General features: G+C 46.4%; 1 protein-coding gene across 2 annotated transcripts in view; it reads left to right on the forward strand.

Annotated features, from left to right (window-relative positions):
- Positions 1-14,717: 14,717 nt before the first annotated feature.
- Positions 14,718-16,882, forward strand: part of Gnal (G protein subunit alpha L) — a 120,004-nt gene continuing 117,839 nt past the window's right edge. The window contains exon 1 of one of the 2 annotated variants that reach the window (XM_046421417.2): positions 14,718-15,173. In XM_046421417.2, coding sequence (XP_046277373.1) covers positions 14,831-15,173 — 343 coding nt within the window. In that variant the 5' untranslated portion in view covers positions 14,718-14,830. The remainder of the gene's footprint in view (positions 15,174-16,882) is intronic. The other variant, XM_046421418.2, reaches the window with a different exon arrangement.

Genomic DNA, 16,882 nt, shown 5'->3' on the forward strand with positions numbered 1-16,882 from the left:
CGCATGTCCACCAACAGGTGGAGGGACGAGGAAAGTGGGGCCTAGCACACAGCAGAATACCATCAACACTACCTGTAAGATGCACGCTCTTGAGCATGTCAATTTGGGGTGAAAGACACCCTGGTGCCCATTTGCACCTGGGTCAAGTTGGGGACAGTCCTCATGACTGGTCACAAGAAGCAGTCTGGCTCAAGCTATCAGTCTTTCAGGGACAAGATAAGGGAGCCATTCCAACTTACAATGTTTTCAGTATGCAGTGGGTGTGTCCAGGTAAGACCTTGTCATAAACCCAGGTCACCTGCAGCTCATCACTCAACTTCAAGAGTCATGATGTTTGGCCATTTTTCTGACCTCTGTAACTCTACCTGCCCACACTCAAGTCCACTGACTAAATATTTTAGGTAAGGCTTGCATATATTGGGACGTACACGTCTTTTTGTAGAATTTTGAACAACGGTCCGTCAGTATAACCCTCATCCCATGCAAATGATGGACATTTTGTCTCCCCCCGACTCCGTGACCCTTCTCAATGGATACTGTGCACTGGAGCAGCCATTATAATAACTGCTTCAACTTGAATGAATTCTGCTCCAGGATTTTGTATAAGTGCCCTGGAGAGTTGACATTTTACTTGTTGTCGTGTCCAGCAAAGTGATGGAAGCTGCAGATGACCATCAGGAGCAGCTCCAGCCCCGTCCCCCAGGCCCCCCGTGGTTCTCTCTGCCCTTCAGGCACAGCACTTTTCGCATCTTTGTGCCTCTTCCTAGAGCCACAGGCTGTTCAGAGGCTTCTTATTTAATTTCCAAACATTGGGGGATTTTTTGAGATGCTTTTCATTTACTCTAGGTAACTCCAATGAGGACAGGAAGCAAGCTCTATCAGACTTTGGCCAAGACTTACCTTTTGGCCCAGAATCTGGTCTCTCCTGGTGAACGCGGCACATAGCCGTGGGAAGAAGCGTTTGCCTTTGTTACGTGCAGAGCTTCAAACATGTCAAGGCATCAAAGGTGGCTCACAGCATCCTTTGGACCTCCTGCTTTTTTATTAATGAGATAAGCACATTAAGAGATTTCACTACGAGTGTGGATTTGTTCACTTCTCCCTGAAGTTCTGTCCAACATGATATTTTGAAACTCTGTACAGGCATTTTTCTTTGTCACATCCTCCTGATGTGCTCACCTTTTGATCACAGTGAAGTAGCCCTGTTTCCAATCGGCCTCGCCCTCGACGTCTGTCTTGCTTGATATCCACATAGACACTGCAGGCTTCTCATGACTTAGTGGGTCAAACAGCTTCCTCTCCAAATGCACATCCCTCCGGAGCCCCAGGAGGTGACTTTATTTATAAAGTGTCTTTGTAGACCATAGTTACAGCAAGGATCAAGATGCGAACACACTGGGTAGCTAGGCCCTAGGTTCAGTGAGACTGTCCTCACAACAGACAGAACAAGACAGGCCAGGCGGAGATAGAGGCAGACAGTGGCGTGGCCCTGCCACACACCAAGGGCACAGAGATGTGCTCTCCCCGGAGGCTTCAGGGGAGCCTGGCCCGGCCCTCCTAAGATTTGGACTGCCCTCTAGACTATGCTGTAGTGAGGCCTCCCAGCTGGCGATTTGTCTCCACAGTCCTAGGGATCAATATGCTATACATATGGCTAGCTGACACCACAAAACAAAATATCACAGATGAGGCGGCTGGAGGTCTGAGATGCGGGAGTGGCTTTTTGGTCTATGGGGTGAGGGCCCTCAGTCTGGCTGTGGACTCAGGTGCAGAGAGACTGTGAACACACTCCCTGAAGCCACGTGACTTCCCTTGGCCCCTCAGCTCCAAAAAACCACTTCCAAACACCATCAGGTGGGGGTAAGGACTTGGACATGGAAACCGAGTGGACACATGCAGTCCAGAGTCTCAGGACATTGTTCTTGTTTCTTTTTAACATCAACCTGTTTGTGTCTGGATGTAAAGTATGCTTCTCATTAGCAGCGTCCAGTTGGATCTTGGGCTTGTTCCCTCTGACAGTCTCTGCTTTTTGTTTGGGGATTTAGTCCGTTTATGTTATTAATGTGGTTGGATCTGAGTTGGCCACTTTGGCTTCTGTTTCCCTCTCTTCCATCCTCCTAAGGGCTTCATTGAATGTTTTCTGGCATTTCAGTTTTAATTCCATATTGGCATTTTTTAAGAATTAAGGGTGTTTTGAAGCAGGTGATAATCAAAATATGTAATACATAGGAGGTAAATGAATGCTATGAAAAGATGGGGATGTTAATTAAATGACAAGTTGGTATTCTTTCAGAGCTTCATCCATGGATTTTTACATGGTGTTTTGTACTATGCCAATGCATTCAAAAGAAGATAGGACACATGACCTTTATTCGCAGAGAGTTCCCCCCTGAGTTCATGAAAGCATTTTTAGCTCTGGTAATTGTAGATTTTTCGCATCAGAAAAAATACTGTAGACAGCCCATCCTGGTGGGAATGGAACTCCGTATAATCTCCACTGTGAAAGGGGTTGCTAACGAAGATCCTGAAATTTTTCCATGGTGACCCTTAAGTTTAGAGAACAGTGTGGTCATTGTGACTTTTTTTTTTCCTTTTTCTTTTGGTACCAGGGTTTGAACTCAGGAGCACTCGACCACTGAGCCACATCCCCATCCCTGTTTTGTATTTTACTTAGAGACAGGGTCTCACTGAGTTGCTTAGTACCTCAGTAAGTTGCTGAGGCCGGCTTTGAACTCACAATCCTCCTGCCTCAGCCTCCAGAGCCACTGGCAATTACAGGCATGGGCTACGTGCCTGGCCATTGTGACATCTTCACACACAGGTGAAGGCACAAGTTTGGTGAGTGTCACTACCCTGTCCCTCCCACACCCTTCCCTCTGACCTCTCCCTGGTCTCCTCTACCCCCAGGTCTCCCCTCTACTTTCATGGTGTCTGTCCCTCTGTCCCCTTTGGCTTCCCATAGGAAACACACAGTACTTCTCTTTCTGAGTCTTATTTCTCAGCATTATGAACTCCAGTTCCATCATTTTCCTGCAGTCAACATGATTTCGATTTTCTTTATAGCTGAGTGAAACTCCACCTGTGTACACGCCACCCTTTCTTCCTCCATCCACGTTGATGAACACTGATCCCTCCAGGTGGCAGGAGTGCAGGGGTGGGAGGGTAACACGCATGCGTGGCAGCTCTGAAGGGTGCTGCCTTCAGTTCACCTGGATAAATACTGAGAAGTGTGCAGCTGGATTATATGGTATTTCTTCCCCGTTGGCTTTTAAGGTACGCTATTTGGCGTTGGTTTTTAGTACTTTAGGCCTGCATTATACAAAATAATAGCCTCATTCCATAGATATGGCTATTTAAATTTGAGCTAATTAAAATTACAGTTGAAATTTAGTTTTGTGGCCACAATCCTCACATTTCAAGAGTCTGACGAGTGCATGTGGCTAGTCTTACAAGGCACCTCAGAGGGCAAGGCAGAAATGACCTCACAGGTGTGCTAGTCCGCAGGGCGAGGCAGATATGGAATATTTCTATCATGGTGGAAGGTTATTCTCATCACAAGCTACTTATGGTTAATATTATACTATGTGAAATAAATGCTGGGATTGTGTGAGAATATGGCTTTTCCACTCTGATTGTGCTGGTCAGTGTTTCGTCACTGTGACAGAATTAAGGGAGCAAGACAAGGAGAAGGAGGAGAGCTGGGTTTGCGCTCAGTGTCGGAGGTGTTAATCCGTGGTCACTTGCTTGGGGCCTCTGGTGAGCACAAGGTGGAGGGGGTTGGAGAGAGCTGCTGGCCCCCTGGCCATTGTGACAGAGGCCAGAAGCAGAGAGACAGAGCCCCTCCCCTCCAGCCCTCCAGGTATGGATGAATCCACTGGCACCGTCAGAGTGCCCAAGGTCCACGCCCACCTCTGAACACTGCTTCCTGGGGACCAAGCCTTCAACACAAGCCCTTCAGGAGAGCATCGATTCAGACTCGAAACCCACCTTTCACAACCTATTCATAGCTTCACAGGTGTGTCTCCTGCATGTGTCACAGATCCCAAGATACCCATCACTCTTCCTTTTTTGAGCTTTAGAGAAGCAGACAAGCTCTGTGTGCTTGCCCACCTCTGTGCCACTTCTGTGGCCTTTCACCTTCCCCTGACTGGACACCACCTCCTGTCACAGGCCTTGGGCCTGAAGAGTTCCCCTTAACATCTTTCCTGATGTGGGTGAGCTGATGGTAAATTCTCCCTGAAATTTTTTATCTTAAATATTCTTTCACCCTCATTCTTTTTGTTGTTGTTCTTTTTTAGATGTACATGACAGTAGAGTGCATTTGACATGGTATACATACAGGAAACATAATTACTCTAATGAGGATCCCATTCTTGTGGTTGTACATGATGTGGAGTCACACTGGTGGTGCATTCATATATGAACATAGGACAGTGATGTCCCATTCATCCCACTGTCTTTCCTATTCCATCTCCCCTAGCTTCCCTCATTCCCTTTGTCTAAACAATAAACTTCTATCCCTCCCTCCAGCCCCCCTTATTGTGGGTTAGCATCCGCATATCAGAGACAATATTCAACCTTTGTTTTGGGGGATTGGCTTATTTTACTTAGCAGACAGTCTCCAGTTTTATCCATTTACTGGCAAGTGCCATAATTTCATTCTTCTTTATGGCTGAACTCCAGTCCCACATATTCCATGGTGTACATGTACCACATTTTCTTTATCTGTTCATCTGTTGAAAGTCACTGAGGTTGATTCCAGAGCTTAGCTATTGTGAACTGAGCTGCTATAAACATTGATGTAGCTGTGTCACTACAGCATGCTGATCTTAAGTCTTTTGGGTATATAACGAGGAGTGGGATCACTGGGTCAACTGGTGATTCCATCCCAAGTTTTCTGAGGAATCTCCATATTGCTTCCCACAGTGGTCACACCAATTTGCAGTCCCACCAACAAAGTATGAGTGAACCTTTTTCTCACATCCTTATCAGCATTTATTGTTACTTACATTCTTGATAATTGCCTTTCTGACTGGAGTGAGGTCGAATCTCGGTGTAGTTTTAATTTTCATTTCTCTAATTGCTAGAGATATTGAACATGTTTTTATATATTTGTTGGACCTTTCATATTTCTTCTGTGAAGTACCTGTTCAGTTGCTTTGCCCATTTATTGATGGGGTTATGGTTTTGAGTTCTTTGTATATCCTAGAGATTAATGTTCTATCTGAAGGGCAGGTGGCAACGATTCCCTCCCAATCTCTGGTCTCTCTCTTCACATTCTTGATTGTTTCCTTTTTATGAAAAAGGTTTCTAGTTTGATACCATCTCATTTCTTGATTATGGATTTTACTTCTTACACTTTAAGGGTCTTGTTGAGGAAGTCGTTTCCTCCGCTGACATGATGGAGAGTTGGGCCTGTGTTCTCTCCCAGTAGGTCCAGGGTATGTGATCCACTTTGAGTCGACTTTCATGCATGGTGAGAGACAAGGGTTTAATTTCATTTTGTTGGATGAGATTTTCCAGTTTTCCCAGCACCATTTGTTGAAGAGGCTACCTTTTCTCCAATGTATGTTTACGGCACTTTTGTCTAGTGTGAATTTATGTGGGTTTGTCTCTTGTGTCTTCTATTCTGTAACACTGTCTGTTTAGTGCCAATACCATGCTGTTTTTGTTACTATAGCTCTGTAGTATAGTTTAAGGCCTGGCATTGTTATGCCTCCTGCTTCACTTTTCTCACTAAGGATTGCTTTGGCTATTCTGGGCCTCTTATTTTTCCAAATACATTTCATGATTTCTTCTTCCATTTCTATGAAGAATGTCATTGGAATTTTAATAGAAATTGCACTCGATCTGTATAGCACTTTTGGTAGTATAGCCATTTTGAAAATATTAATCCTACCCATCTAAGTACATGGGAGTTTTTTTCCATCATCTAAGGTCTCCTTCAATATCTTTCTTTAGTGTCCTGTAGTTTTCATTGTAGAGGTCTTTTGCCTCTTTTGTTAGATTGATTCTCAAGTTTTTTGTTGTTGTTTGTTGTTTGTTTTGTGGGGCTTTTTTGTTTGTTGTTGTTGTTGCTTGTTTGTACACTATGGGGTAGTTTTCCTGATTTCTCTTTCAGCTGATTCACCATTGGTGAAATTGATTTATGGATGTTAATTTTGTATCCTACTACTTTGCTGAATTTGTTTATGAGTTCTAGAAACTTTCTAACTGAGGTTTTTTTTGAGGGGGTGGGGGGTCTTCTATATGTAAAATCGTGTTTTTGGCAAATAGTGATAGTTTTGAGTTCTTATTTTCCTATTTGTATCCTTTAATTTCTTTATTCTGTGTAATTACTCTGCTTAGAGTTTCAATGTCTATGTTGAATAGTCCTTGAAGTCCTAGAAGTGGTGAAAGAGGGCATTGCTGTCTTGTTCCAGCTTTTAGAGGGAATGTTCTCAATTTTTCTCCACTCATTTTCTTTTTTAATATTTCTTTATTTTTTTTAGGTGTAGATGGACACAACACAATGCCTTTATTTTTATGTGGTACTGAGGATCAAACTCGGGTCCCACCCATGCGAGGCAAGTGCTGTACTGCTGAGCCACAATTCCAGCCCAAGTTTTTCTCCATTTAGAATGATGTTGGCCTTGGGTTTAGCATAGATTGCTTTTACAATGTTGAGATATGCTTTTATTATCCCTAGGTTTTCTAGTGTTTTGAACATGAGGGGTGCTGAATTTTGTCAGATGCTTTTTCTGCATTTATTGAGATGATCTTATGATTCTTATCTTTAAGTCTATTGATATGATGAATTAGGTTGATTGATTTCTGTATGTTGAACCAAAGTTGCATCCCTGGGATGAACCCCAATTGATCATGATGCACTATCTTTTTAATATATTTTTGTATGCAATTGGTGCAAAGTTCCCTTAAGCAGTAGGAAATGGCCTTCTTTGTCCCTTCTGATTAACTTTGGCTTAAAGTCCACTTTATCTGATATGAGAATAGAAACCTCTGTTTGTTAAGATCCACGTGAGTGATGTGTTTTTTCCCATCCTTTCACCTTCAGTCTGTGGGTGTCTTTGCCTATGAGGTGAGTCTTGGGAGCAGCATACTGTTGGGTCCAATCTGCCAGTCTGTCTTTTGATTGAAGAGTTTAGGCCATTTACATTCAATATTATTATTGAGATATGATTTTTATCCCCTGTCATTTTGATTTATTTCTGGCTTTTAACTTGGATTACTTTCTCCTATTCTTCTGTAGTTCCTCCCTTTGCTGGTTTTCAATTTTATTTTTAACTTCTTCATGAAATATTTTATTGAGTATGTTTTGTAGTGCAGGCTTTCCAGTTGTGAATTGTTTCAACTTTTTTTATCATGGAAAGTTTTTATTTCATCAATTCTACAGCTTAATTTTGCTGGGTTTAGTATTCTTGCCTGGCATCCTTTTTTTCCAGAGCTTTGTATATGTTATTCTAAGATCTCCTAGCCTTGAGGGTCTGGGTGAAGAATCAGCTGAGATCTGGATTGGTTTCCCTCTAAATGTGACCTGTCATTTTTCTCTGTCAGTCTTTAAAATTTATCTATTCTGTATGCTAGGCATTTTCATAATAATATACCTTATTGTGAGTCTGTTGTGATTTTGTATATTCAGGGTCCTGTATGCCTCCTGTATTTGATTTCCCATTTCATTCTTAAAGTTTAGGAAATTTTCTGATACTAGTTCATTGAAAATTTGTGCATTCCTTTGGTTTGTGCCTCTGTGCCTTTATCTATCCTGATACATCTCAAGTTTGGTCTTTTCATGCTACCCCATATTCCTTGGAAGTTCTGCTCGTGGTCTCTTAATATCTTTTCTTCATGGTCAACTTTATTTTCAAGATTAAGTATTTTGTCTTCATGGCCTGAAACTCAGTCTTCCGGGTAGTCTAGTCTATTGGTGATGCTTTCCATTGAACTTTTAATTTAGTTTAGTGATGCCTGCATTTTGAAGATTTCTGCTTATTTTTTTTTTCAGAATCTCTTTTTGTTGAAGTGAACTTTCATTTCCTGTATTTTTTAGTCTAATTTTATTCCTTTACCTTGCAGGTCAGTTTAACCATGGACTTTCTGAATCCCATCTCTTGACATTTCCTCCACTGTGGTGTCAATGGAGTCTGTTGTTGAGGTATTCTGTGTTGTTTGGGATGGTTTGTCCCCTTACTTTTTCTTATGATTTGTGTGTCTACCCATCTATCTAGATGATTTGAAGCTGTATAGTTCCTACATTACAAGTTTAGAGTGACCCTCTATGTTGCTAGTATCTCATAGATGTGTGAGGGGGAGTCCAATGATAGCAACAATCTAGGCCAACAATATATAGCAGTAGACTAGGCACTTTGTTCCTGTTTTGATACCCACAGTGTTAATTGGTACAGTATGCAGAAATAGTAGGATCAGCAATTTCCATCAGTAAAAACAGTAAATAATCATGAATTATGTCTGGCTTAAAATCAAACAATAGGTATTGTCTATGACTTGTGAGATATTAATTATTGCTGTGACCTTGGTGGTAGGGGCAGACGGTATATACATTAGTATTAAGAGTTGTTAAGGATATAATTTAGCATGAGGAAAGAAGAAGAGATAGGAAGGTAGAAAAGTGTATGCAATTTCAAAAAGTGAATGGGGCAGATGCAGTGCTAACTTAGGATATGTTGTTAATGAGAAAGGAGAAGAAAAAAAATAAAAGTAGGAATATAAAGGAGGAGAGAGAAAATGGAATTTGGCTCTCAGCCAGAGAAAAAAGAGAGTGAGATGGGAGATAGAGTAGTGGCAAAGATAATACAAAACAAAATCAAAATCAAATCAAAATATCCCAATCAAAACCCCTAACCCTCAAAATACAAAGCATGAGAAAATAACACCTTTAAAAAAAAAGGCTAGAAATTTACATACATAGAATTCCTTGAATCAGTCAATTCACATTCAAATAGAACAAAAACCAAATATAGAAAACCTAAAACAAAACAACAACAGCAAAAAAAGTAGGGAGTGGGAAGAATCTTGGTGAAAAGTTAAGAAGTTATGGAGTCTTTTCCACTATGGTGGACATAACAGTCAGTGAGCTCGTGCCTGGCCGTGAGTGCCCAGCTGATTGTCTACCTTTCTTCTTGAGGGATGAACTAAGTGGGGGGAGTATGGGCCATGGGCTTATCCAATCCTTCCTTTTTATTTTGTCACTCACCCAGTTGAAGGCTGGGGTTGACCACTTCCCGACCTCCCCTCTTGGGAAATTGCTGTAGGTTGGTGGGGCTGCCGCCATGTGGAAGGCCAACGCTGGGGCAGCTGGGCCTGGCAGGGAGGTGGCATGTGGAGCAGGCTGGGCTGCTGCTGGGTGGCCAAGGGGCTGGTTATGTCTGGGGGCCTAGCTGACCTGGGCCAGGCAGGCCAGGGCTGTCCATGGACAGGCAAGTCTGGAGGCATAGTGGAGGCCTGGCAGGCTGGGCTATGCCCCATGGGCCTAGGAGGCCCAGGCACCTGGTGGTGTACTAAGGCTGATGTACCAGGGTGATTCCAGGGACCAGGCTGGTGCCAGGACCTGGTGGGTGCCACTCTGGGTGGGTCCTGGGAACCCAGTGGGCGCTGGACTGGGCGGTTTGCTGGACTGGTCAACTGAGCAGGTTGAGGGCACGGTGCCGCACCCCACCTTCCAACTTCTCTGTGAGCTGCAGGACTCGGGTTGGGGAAAGCTGGCCTCCCTCCAGCCTCTGCATCTTGGGTTCCCCGGGTGAAATGTGCTCCATTGCCATCTTCCACGGGCTGGTCAGGCCCAGTGGGGTCCAGGCCAGGCTCAGGCGGGTTCACACAGCCCTCTCAGAGCCCCTGGGCACCCCGCTCTGCATTCCCGGCAAGGCTGCTGGGTGGTCTATCGGCCGACCATTGACACTCAGGACGACTTAGGTCTAGATCCATTTGATGAGTCCACCGGCCTCTGTCCAGGAGGGCAGCCTGCCGCTCCGGTGGCAGGACTTTTCACCCTACGGCTCGGGAGAAGCAGGACTCCCCTGCTTGTGTCCTGGGTAGCCTTGGGGGTGATGCCTGCCCCTGTGCTCCTCTCTCTGACCCCACTCACCTGAGCTTGATGTCCGAATCTTGAGAGTGGACTACTGGAGCGATACCAGTGCCCGGCACCTGGCCATGCTGCTCTGCCGCCTTTGGCCTCGGTCGCTCTGGCAAAGAGCCAAGGCTATTCACTCGAGGCCATGTGCTCGGCCGCTGTGTGCCAAGGCATGTTCCCAGCCCTCTCTTCACGTTTCACGGTGTCACCAGGGTGCCTGTGCGTGTGGACTTAATTTATGTTCCTAGGTATATACCTAAGCTCTATAGTCCTGCATATTGATTCAGTCTTGGGCTTGCTTTTTTAATTTATAAGTTAATGCATTTTACCATATTTCAGAAATTTGAGGCCACTATTTCTTCCACTTTATTTTCCTTTCTTTCCAGGATTCTTATTACACTTATGTTATACCAGACAATGTTGGCTAATAGGTCTCTGAGTTTCTTCTGTTCATTTGTTCTTAATTGATTTTTTTCTCTCTGTTCTTCATATTGGATCATTTGTATTGATTTTTTTTCTGATTCATCAGTTTGATCTATCCTCACTCTGCTGTAAAGCACCTACAGTGAGGTTTTTACTTCAGTTATTGTACTTTTTAGTTTGACTCTGTGTTTGCTTCTCTTGTAGAGCTCCAATTTTGCTTTTTATCTTTTTATTGTGGTTGCATCTTCTTTAAAATCTTTACATACCATATAAATACATGTTATTATAACAAATAAATATATATGTCATATTTAGGCATTCATACATAACATCTGCCTTAAAATCCTTATCTGGTAATGGGTACATCTTTGCCATTTAAACATCACTTTATATTGATTGCTTTTTTTGCTGGTCTAGGCTGGTTGAGTGATTTTTTGTTGGACTTTAGACATTACAAATTATATAGTGAAGGACCTTAGGGCTATTGTGTTTCTCTATTGAGTGAACTTTTGTTTTTTAAACTGGTTCACTTGGCTGTACTCAGATCCCAACTCTGCCTTCCCTGATGTGAAAAGCACCTGCAATCTTGGTTATCTTCTGTTAGCCTTTGTAGTCTATGGGGCCACCAGTGTGTCCCTTATCCACATTGTTGAGTGGCCTGCCAGTGTTTTGAGAGGGTGTTGTATACAGATCTGTAGGACTTCCTAGGTCCAAATTCTCTTCTCTGACATCACCAGCCAGAAAGCAAGGCCAGTTTTATGGGCCTGTGGCCTGCAACTTTACCCAGGGCACTGGATTCAATGCTCTGCTGTGTCTTAATTTTTCAACAAGGGGCCACATTTTAATTTATAAACTTAAGTTTGAAAAATCTCTGCTTTGCTTGCTCCCGTTTTCAGCTGGCTCTATTATATAAACTAAGCCTTTTCCTTCTCATGTGACATGAGAGTTTAGCTAGTAAGTTATAGCAGGAAAGTAATTGCTACCAACCCCTGAGGGTTCAGCTCAGCCACCCCTTCCTTTGAAGGCCTTTCCTGTCTCACAAACCTCACCTGAGCACACCAATTTAAATCGGACCTTCCCTTACTGCTTGGAAGATCCTGCCATCTGTCTTCATGGCTCATGTATAATTGCAATGGACAGTAATACATTAACCTACATTTTTATGATTCAACATATTTCTACCTCACTAGTATGTAAACTCTACAAGAACCTATATCCTTTTCCTCCCGCAATGGCCAGTATGCCTAGAACATGGTCAGTGCTTGACAAACACAGAGTGAATACATCACAGGGCAGAGGCGGGCACTGCTGCCCTTTCTCACCCTGATTCTTGCAAGCAGACCAGAAAGACTAAAGACGTGTTGCTCAGAGTGGCAGACCTAAGTTTTATTAGGATAGGAAAGGGGAAGGGGACGTTCCCCAGGGAGACAGCAGGCACCCCTCTTACCCTCCAGTTTTGTTGGGTATGGAAGTTTCCAGAGAGTCCACTGGGTCCACCTCTTGATTTTTGACTGACAGCATGATGACATTGGACTTTGAAGTTCCCACTGCACATGACCACTCGGGGTCACTTTGGCCCACATTGACCAGTTCTAATGGAACTTGTTCTTTCAGGTTTTAGGTTAGAGTAAATTATCCTTGTCTCCCTTTGTTCCAGGATCTGCTCTGTGTAAAGGTCACAAAAGTACCCCCCCCCTTCGAAGTAACGCGTGTTCCTTCTGCAGGTAACAGGCTGTTCACTGAGGAACGTAACATGTCCTGTCAGCTGAAGCCAGGCAGGGTTTCGGGTAAACGGCATTTTATTTAAAAGAAAGGAAACATGGAAGAGAGGGGAAAGGAAAGGAAGAAGCATGTGGGGCTCAGTACAGTGGCCCAGTTTTATGGGACTTCCTCTTGACCCTGGGTTCCTTCTGCCGGCATCTGTCTGTTCTCTATCAAATGAGTCAATGGATGAAAGACTGAATGAAGAGTGAAAATTTGGTGTCTAGTAACTTTTTTGTCTCCCTTCCTCCTACTGCTCAAAGACCTAAAGCATGCCGTGATCTGGGCAAGTTGTGTGAAGTAGTGCTAGGTCAGAAGCACTGCATAGCACGTGTGTTTGTTATTAGCAGGGCTCCAGCAGAAATGGCAATCCCAGGTCTCCAACTTCTTTCTTTAAAAATCAAAGACAAGTGTCAGCTGATACAATGTACGCAGCACTGTGCCGCATTAGATGGCCTAATCTGCTGTGTCCTTGTGTTCGCATCAGATGTATTTAACTATCCGTTATGAGATTCCCTGTCATTGTCTTCAAAATTAAAGAACACGCTTTCCTTTTTTTCTTTTGTGTGTGTGGGGAGGGGCATGCTGGGGTGGACCCCAGGGCACTCTACCACTGAGCTGCATCCCCAGCTCTTTTTATTTTTTCCTTTGAGGCAGGGTCTTGCTAAGTTGCCCACGCTGGCCTGGGACTTGCCATCCTCCTGCCTCAGCCTCTCTAGTAGCTAGGATGACAGAGTGGACCCGGCTAAGAACACATATTATATGCAGGGTCTTAAAAACCTTTTTGAAATGTTCACCTATGGTTAGGTAGCTGGTCAGCCACGAGTGGATGAGCAGGGAAAGGTGGTGAGAGGTGACTGAAAAGCACAGGAGCCTTACCTGACAGGCAAGCTCCTGGGGGATGTCAAAACCTCCCCCAGCTATAGATCAGGTCACAGCCTGTCAGGTCCTGGACCCTCCCTTACCACCAACTATGTCACCTCTGCCCATCACCATGGCAACTAAAACATCAAGCCCCTCACAAAATCTGCTGAGGGCTATTCAAAACTGAAAGCTAACTAAGGGCAAAACCAGGGGAACTCAAGTGTCCCTGAAACACCCCACTGCCTTCTCCCAGAGGTGGTCTGTGCCAATTCTATGCTGCAGTCACCTTGCTTCTCACTGTGCTGACCCCCAACAGCTTTCGTAAAAGCAATTGACCTGTAGCCTGCCTGTCTGAAGCCAAAAGGATGTGTTGTATTGCTGAGCAAACGACCTGGATCTGCCGGAGAAATGCAAGGGCAGGAGTGCCTATGGGGGAAACCCCATCACCTGCCACCAAAAGCTGGACCTGGGTGAGACTCTCCAGTAAAAGTGGAGGGCCAGAGGGTGCACTGTCCTTCTCTCAGAGAGGACCCACTCTCTCCCTTAAGTGCCCCCCCTTTCCATTTTACTATTCCTTCTAATGAAACTCAGTCACATGTCTGAAACCTTTTGGACATCAGGGAGGAAGGCAGCTGCCAGCTCTCCTGGGAAGGCCAGCGTACCTGTGACACTCAGAATGATGTGTTGAAGTTTGCCCCACCTGGGGAGGTGGACCCTGGAGGGCCCGCACCTGCAGAGGCAAGGAGAGAGTACACACCCAGTGTGGTGCACCCCTTCTCCTCTCTGTGCTGCCTCTAGATTAAGAAATGAATTCGAGGTGCAATTCCGTGTCCTCACTTTAGCACGTATGTTGAATACATGACAATTATAAGTGCTGGTTTTTATTTTTTATTGGTACTGGGGTTGAACCCAGGGGTGCTTAACCACTGAGCCACATCCCCAGTCCCTTTTTAAATATTTTATTAGGGCCAGGGTCTTGCTGAGTTGCTAAGTGCCTCACTAAATTGCTGAGACTGGCTTTGAACTCTTGATCCTCCTGCTTCAGCTTCCCAAGCCGCTGAGATCACAGCCGTGCGCCACCGCGCCCGGTTCGGCTTTTTAATTTTTAAGAAATTGTGGAGATTGTTGCAAGTGACGCCTGGACTTCCAGCATTTGAGATTTTGGTCGGGATCAAAGAATATAAGTATTAAAGTATCAAGAGTGGGAGGGGTGAACGGCTGGTAGAAAAAGAGCGACAAGGCGATGCGTCCCTGCAAGTCACACTTGGGAGCAGAACGACCTTGAGCTGAGCTGCGTCCCGACGCCAGGCTGTAGATGCTCATCCACCGCCGTCCGAAACCACAGCTGCCCTGGTTTTGTGACAGCTGCGCCCGCGGTTCCAGGCGGTGGCCGCACGGCGGCGGCGGCGGCCCTGTCCGCAGCTGCGCGCCGGCTGGGCGGCGGCATTTACGGTAGCGAGGGCCCGGGCCCGAGCGAGTCTACGGTCAGCCGGGGGCGATATTTACGGTAACGACGGCGAGCCCGCGGCGGGGTTGACGGCAGCGGGCTGCCTCGCGGCTCCGAGTCCCGCGGTCTCTGGCGGAGGCGGCCGCCTCTCCGCACCCCGCGGACAATGCGGCACGGCCCTCGGCCGCGGTGAGGGGCCGGGGCCCTCAGCCCGCGCCCGGCCTGAGCGCGGGGCCCTGCGCCCGCCCCCCATGGGTCTGTGCTACAGCCTGCGGCCGATTCTCTTCGGGGACACCGAGGACGCCCCTGCGGACCCCGAGTCCCGGCTAGAGGACGCGCGGCCCGACCCGGCCGCGGCCGGGGCGGCGGGGAATGATGCGGCCGGGACCCCACTCCCACGAGGCGGCGGCCAGAGCGCAGCGAGCGCGCGGCCCAGCGCGGACAAGCCGAAGGGGAAGCGGCGGCACCCGGAGCAGCTGCGCGCCGAGGAGCGCGAGGCCGCCAGGGAGGCGCGGAGAGTGAGCCGCGGCATCGACCGCATGCTGCGCGAGCAGAAGCGGGACCTGCAGCAGACGCACCGGCTCCTGCTGCTGGGTAGGTCCCGCGCGCGGGCGGGCACAACGGGGCGCAGGGCGCGGCTCCCCGCGGGGTGGGCGACGGTCGCAGACGCGGTCCTGGCGGGTCAGACCGCCTGGGAGACCGCCGGCTGAGACAGGCCTGGAAAGGCTTTATCCGGACAGTATTTTGCTGCAGCCACTGAGAACACGCTCAGGGGTGGTTTTGCGCCTTTGCGATGCCGGCTGGTTGCGCGCTTGTAAGTAATTAATGAGCCTCTCCCGGAAGCATCCTCCTTCTCGGGAAGCGTCCTCCCTCCCGTCCTCGGGTTGATTCCCACAGTGCGCTCCGCGCCCTGCCCCGGCGTCAGGCAAGAAGCAAGGGAAGGCGTTACACGGCCTCTTAGCCTGACCGCAAAGCTCTCCTTCCCACCCCTGTGTTGGAGAAGAGTGCCGGCGAGTGTGGCTCGAGGACTGCTGGGAAGTAACGTCAGCGTCCGAAGCCTCGGCCCCGGCGCCTACAGGGCATCTCGAAGCCCCGCTCAGCCCCGGCGCTGTGGGAACGCTTCCTCGTCCCCAGCTCCCACAGCTGTCCCAGCATGGGCTGCAGGCAGGCGGAGGACCGAGCGCGCTCACCGCTGCGTGACGGGTGCTCTGTCCCAGCCGAGCTCAGCGTTAGCGAGCACAGGTGTGTCTCTGCCAGTTAGCGGCCAGAGTCACTTCCTGGACGCTCTGCTGTAGGATGAGGGGGGGCGGGGATCCTGAATTCTTGACTCTACTTGTTCCCTTTTAAACTTTAGGGGAAAAAGTGACAAAGTGACGTGGGCTTTTGATCTCAAGTTAGTGACAAGAAGGAAGAAGTCTACTTGGGTCTAGCCCTGCTGTGCGAGGGGGAAGGAGCTAACCCATGACTGGAGTCAAAAGTCTGTTTACAAATGAAGGTGACTTTTAAAATCTAGACAACAATAAATATTGAATTTAGAAGGACTCACCTGCTGCAAGAATGATTAAAACAACATGAACCTGCTGCCATGTCATGGGAAAATATCTGAGTTCTAAAACAAAGGGAATTGTTTTCAAATAAATAACACAAAATAAATATGATAGTGCTGCCTTATCTCCAGGGGTTTGATCCAAGGTCCCATGGATAACTGGGACAGTGTAGGCACCAGACCCTCTCTGTACCTGCTTTCCCCTATACATACACACCTGTGGTAAAGTTTAATTTATAATGTGTCTGAAGGCATGACGAACAAAACAGCAATTATAACCACTTACTGTAATGAAAATTATGTGAAGGTGGCCCCCTAAAAGTCTTATTATGTTTACTCACTCTTCTTGTGAGTTTTAATGAGACTGTATAGTGAAACATATCTCTAGAAAATTAATGAAAAGCAGTTCTGGGACGGTGGGAAGCTCTGTGGTAGACTGTGTACTTAGTGTGCCACCAGGCCCCGGCTCCATCCCCAGCACCAAAATAATGATGAAATAATAATTACTGTTATTTTGTTATATGTTAGTTATTTTGTTACATATAACATTATTAGTAATTTGTTATATATCATAGAAATAATGAATATATAATAAAAATTTAGTAAACTGATTTTTGGGAAAGAGAAGTGGGAGGTAGTGTCTGAAGAACAGAATGGTGGGCTCTAAGCAGCCCATTCTTTGAACAGGTTTTGAATGACCACATTCATGGACATGGTTTATCTCCGGCCTAGTGGAGCTGGTGATCAACGTCGCCTG

Source organism: Marmota monax, unplaced genomic scaffold (assembly GCF_021218885.2).
Source record: "Marmota monax isolate L192 unplaced genomic scaffold, Marmota_monax_Labrador192_F-V1.1 WCK01_AAM20220418_F8-fsc00254, whole genome shotgun sequence".
Classification (NCBI taxonomy): Eukaryota; Metazoa; Chordata; class Mammalia; order Rodentia; family Sciuridae; genus Marmota; species Marmota monax.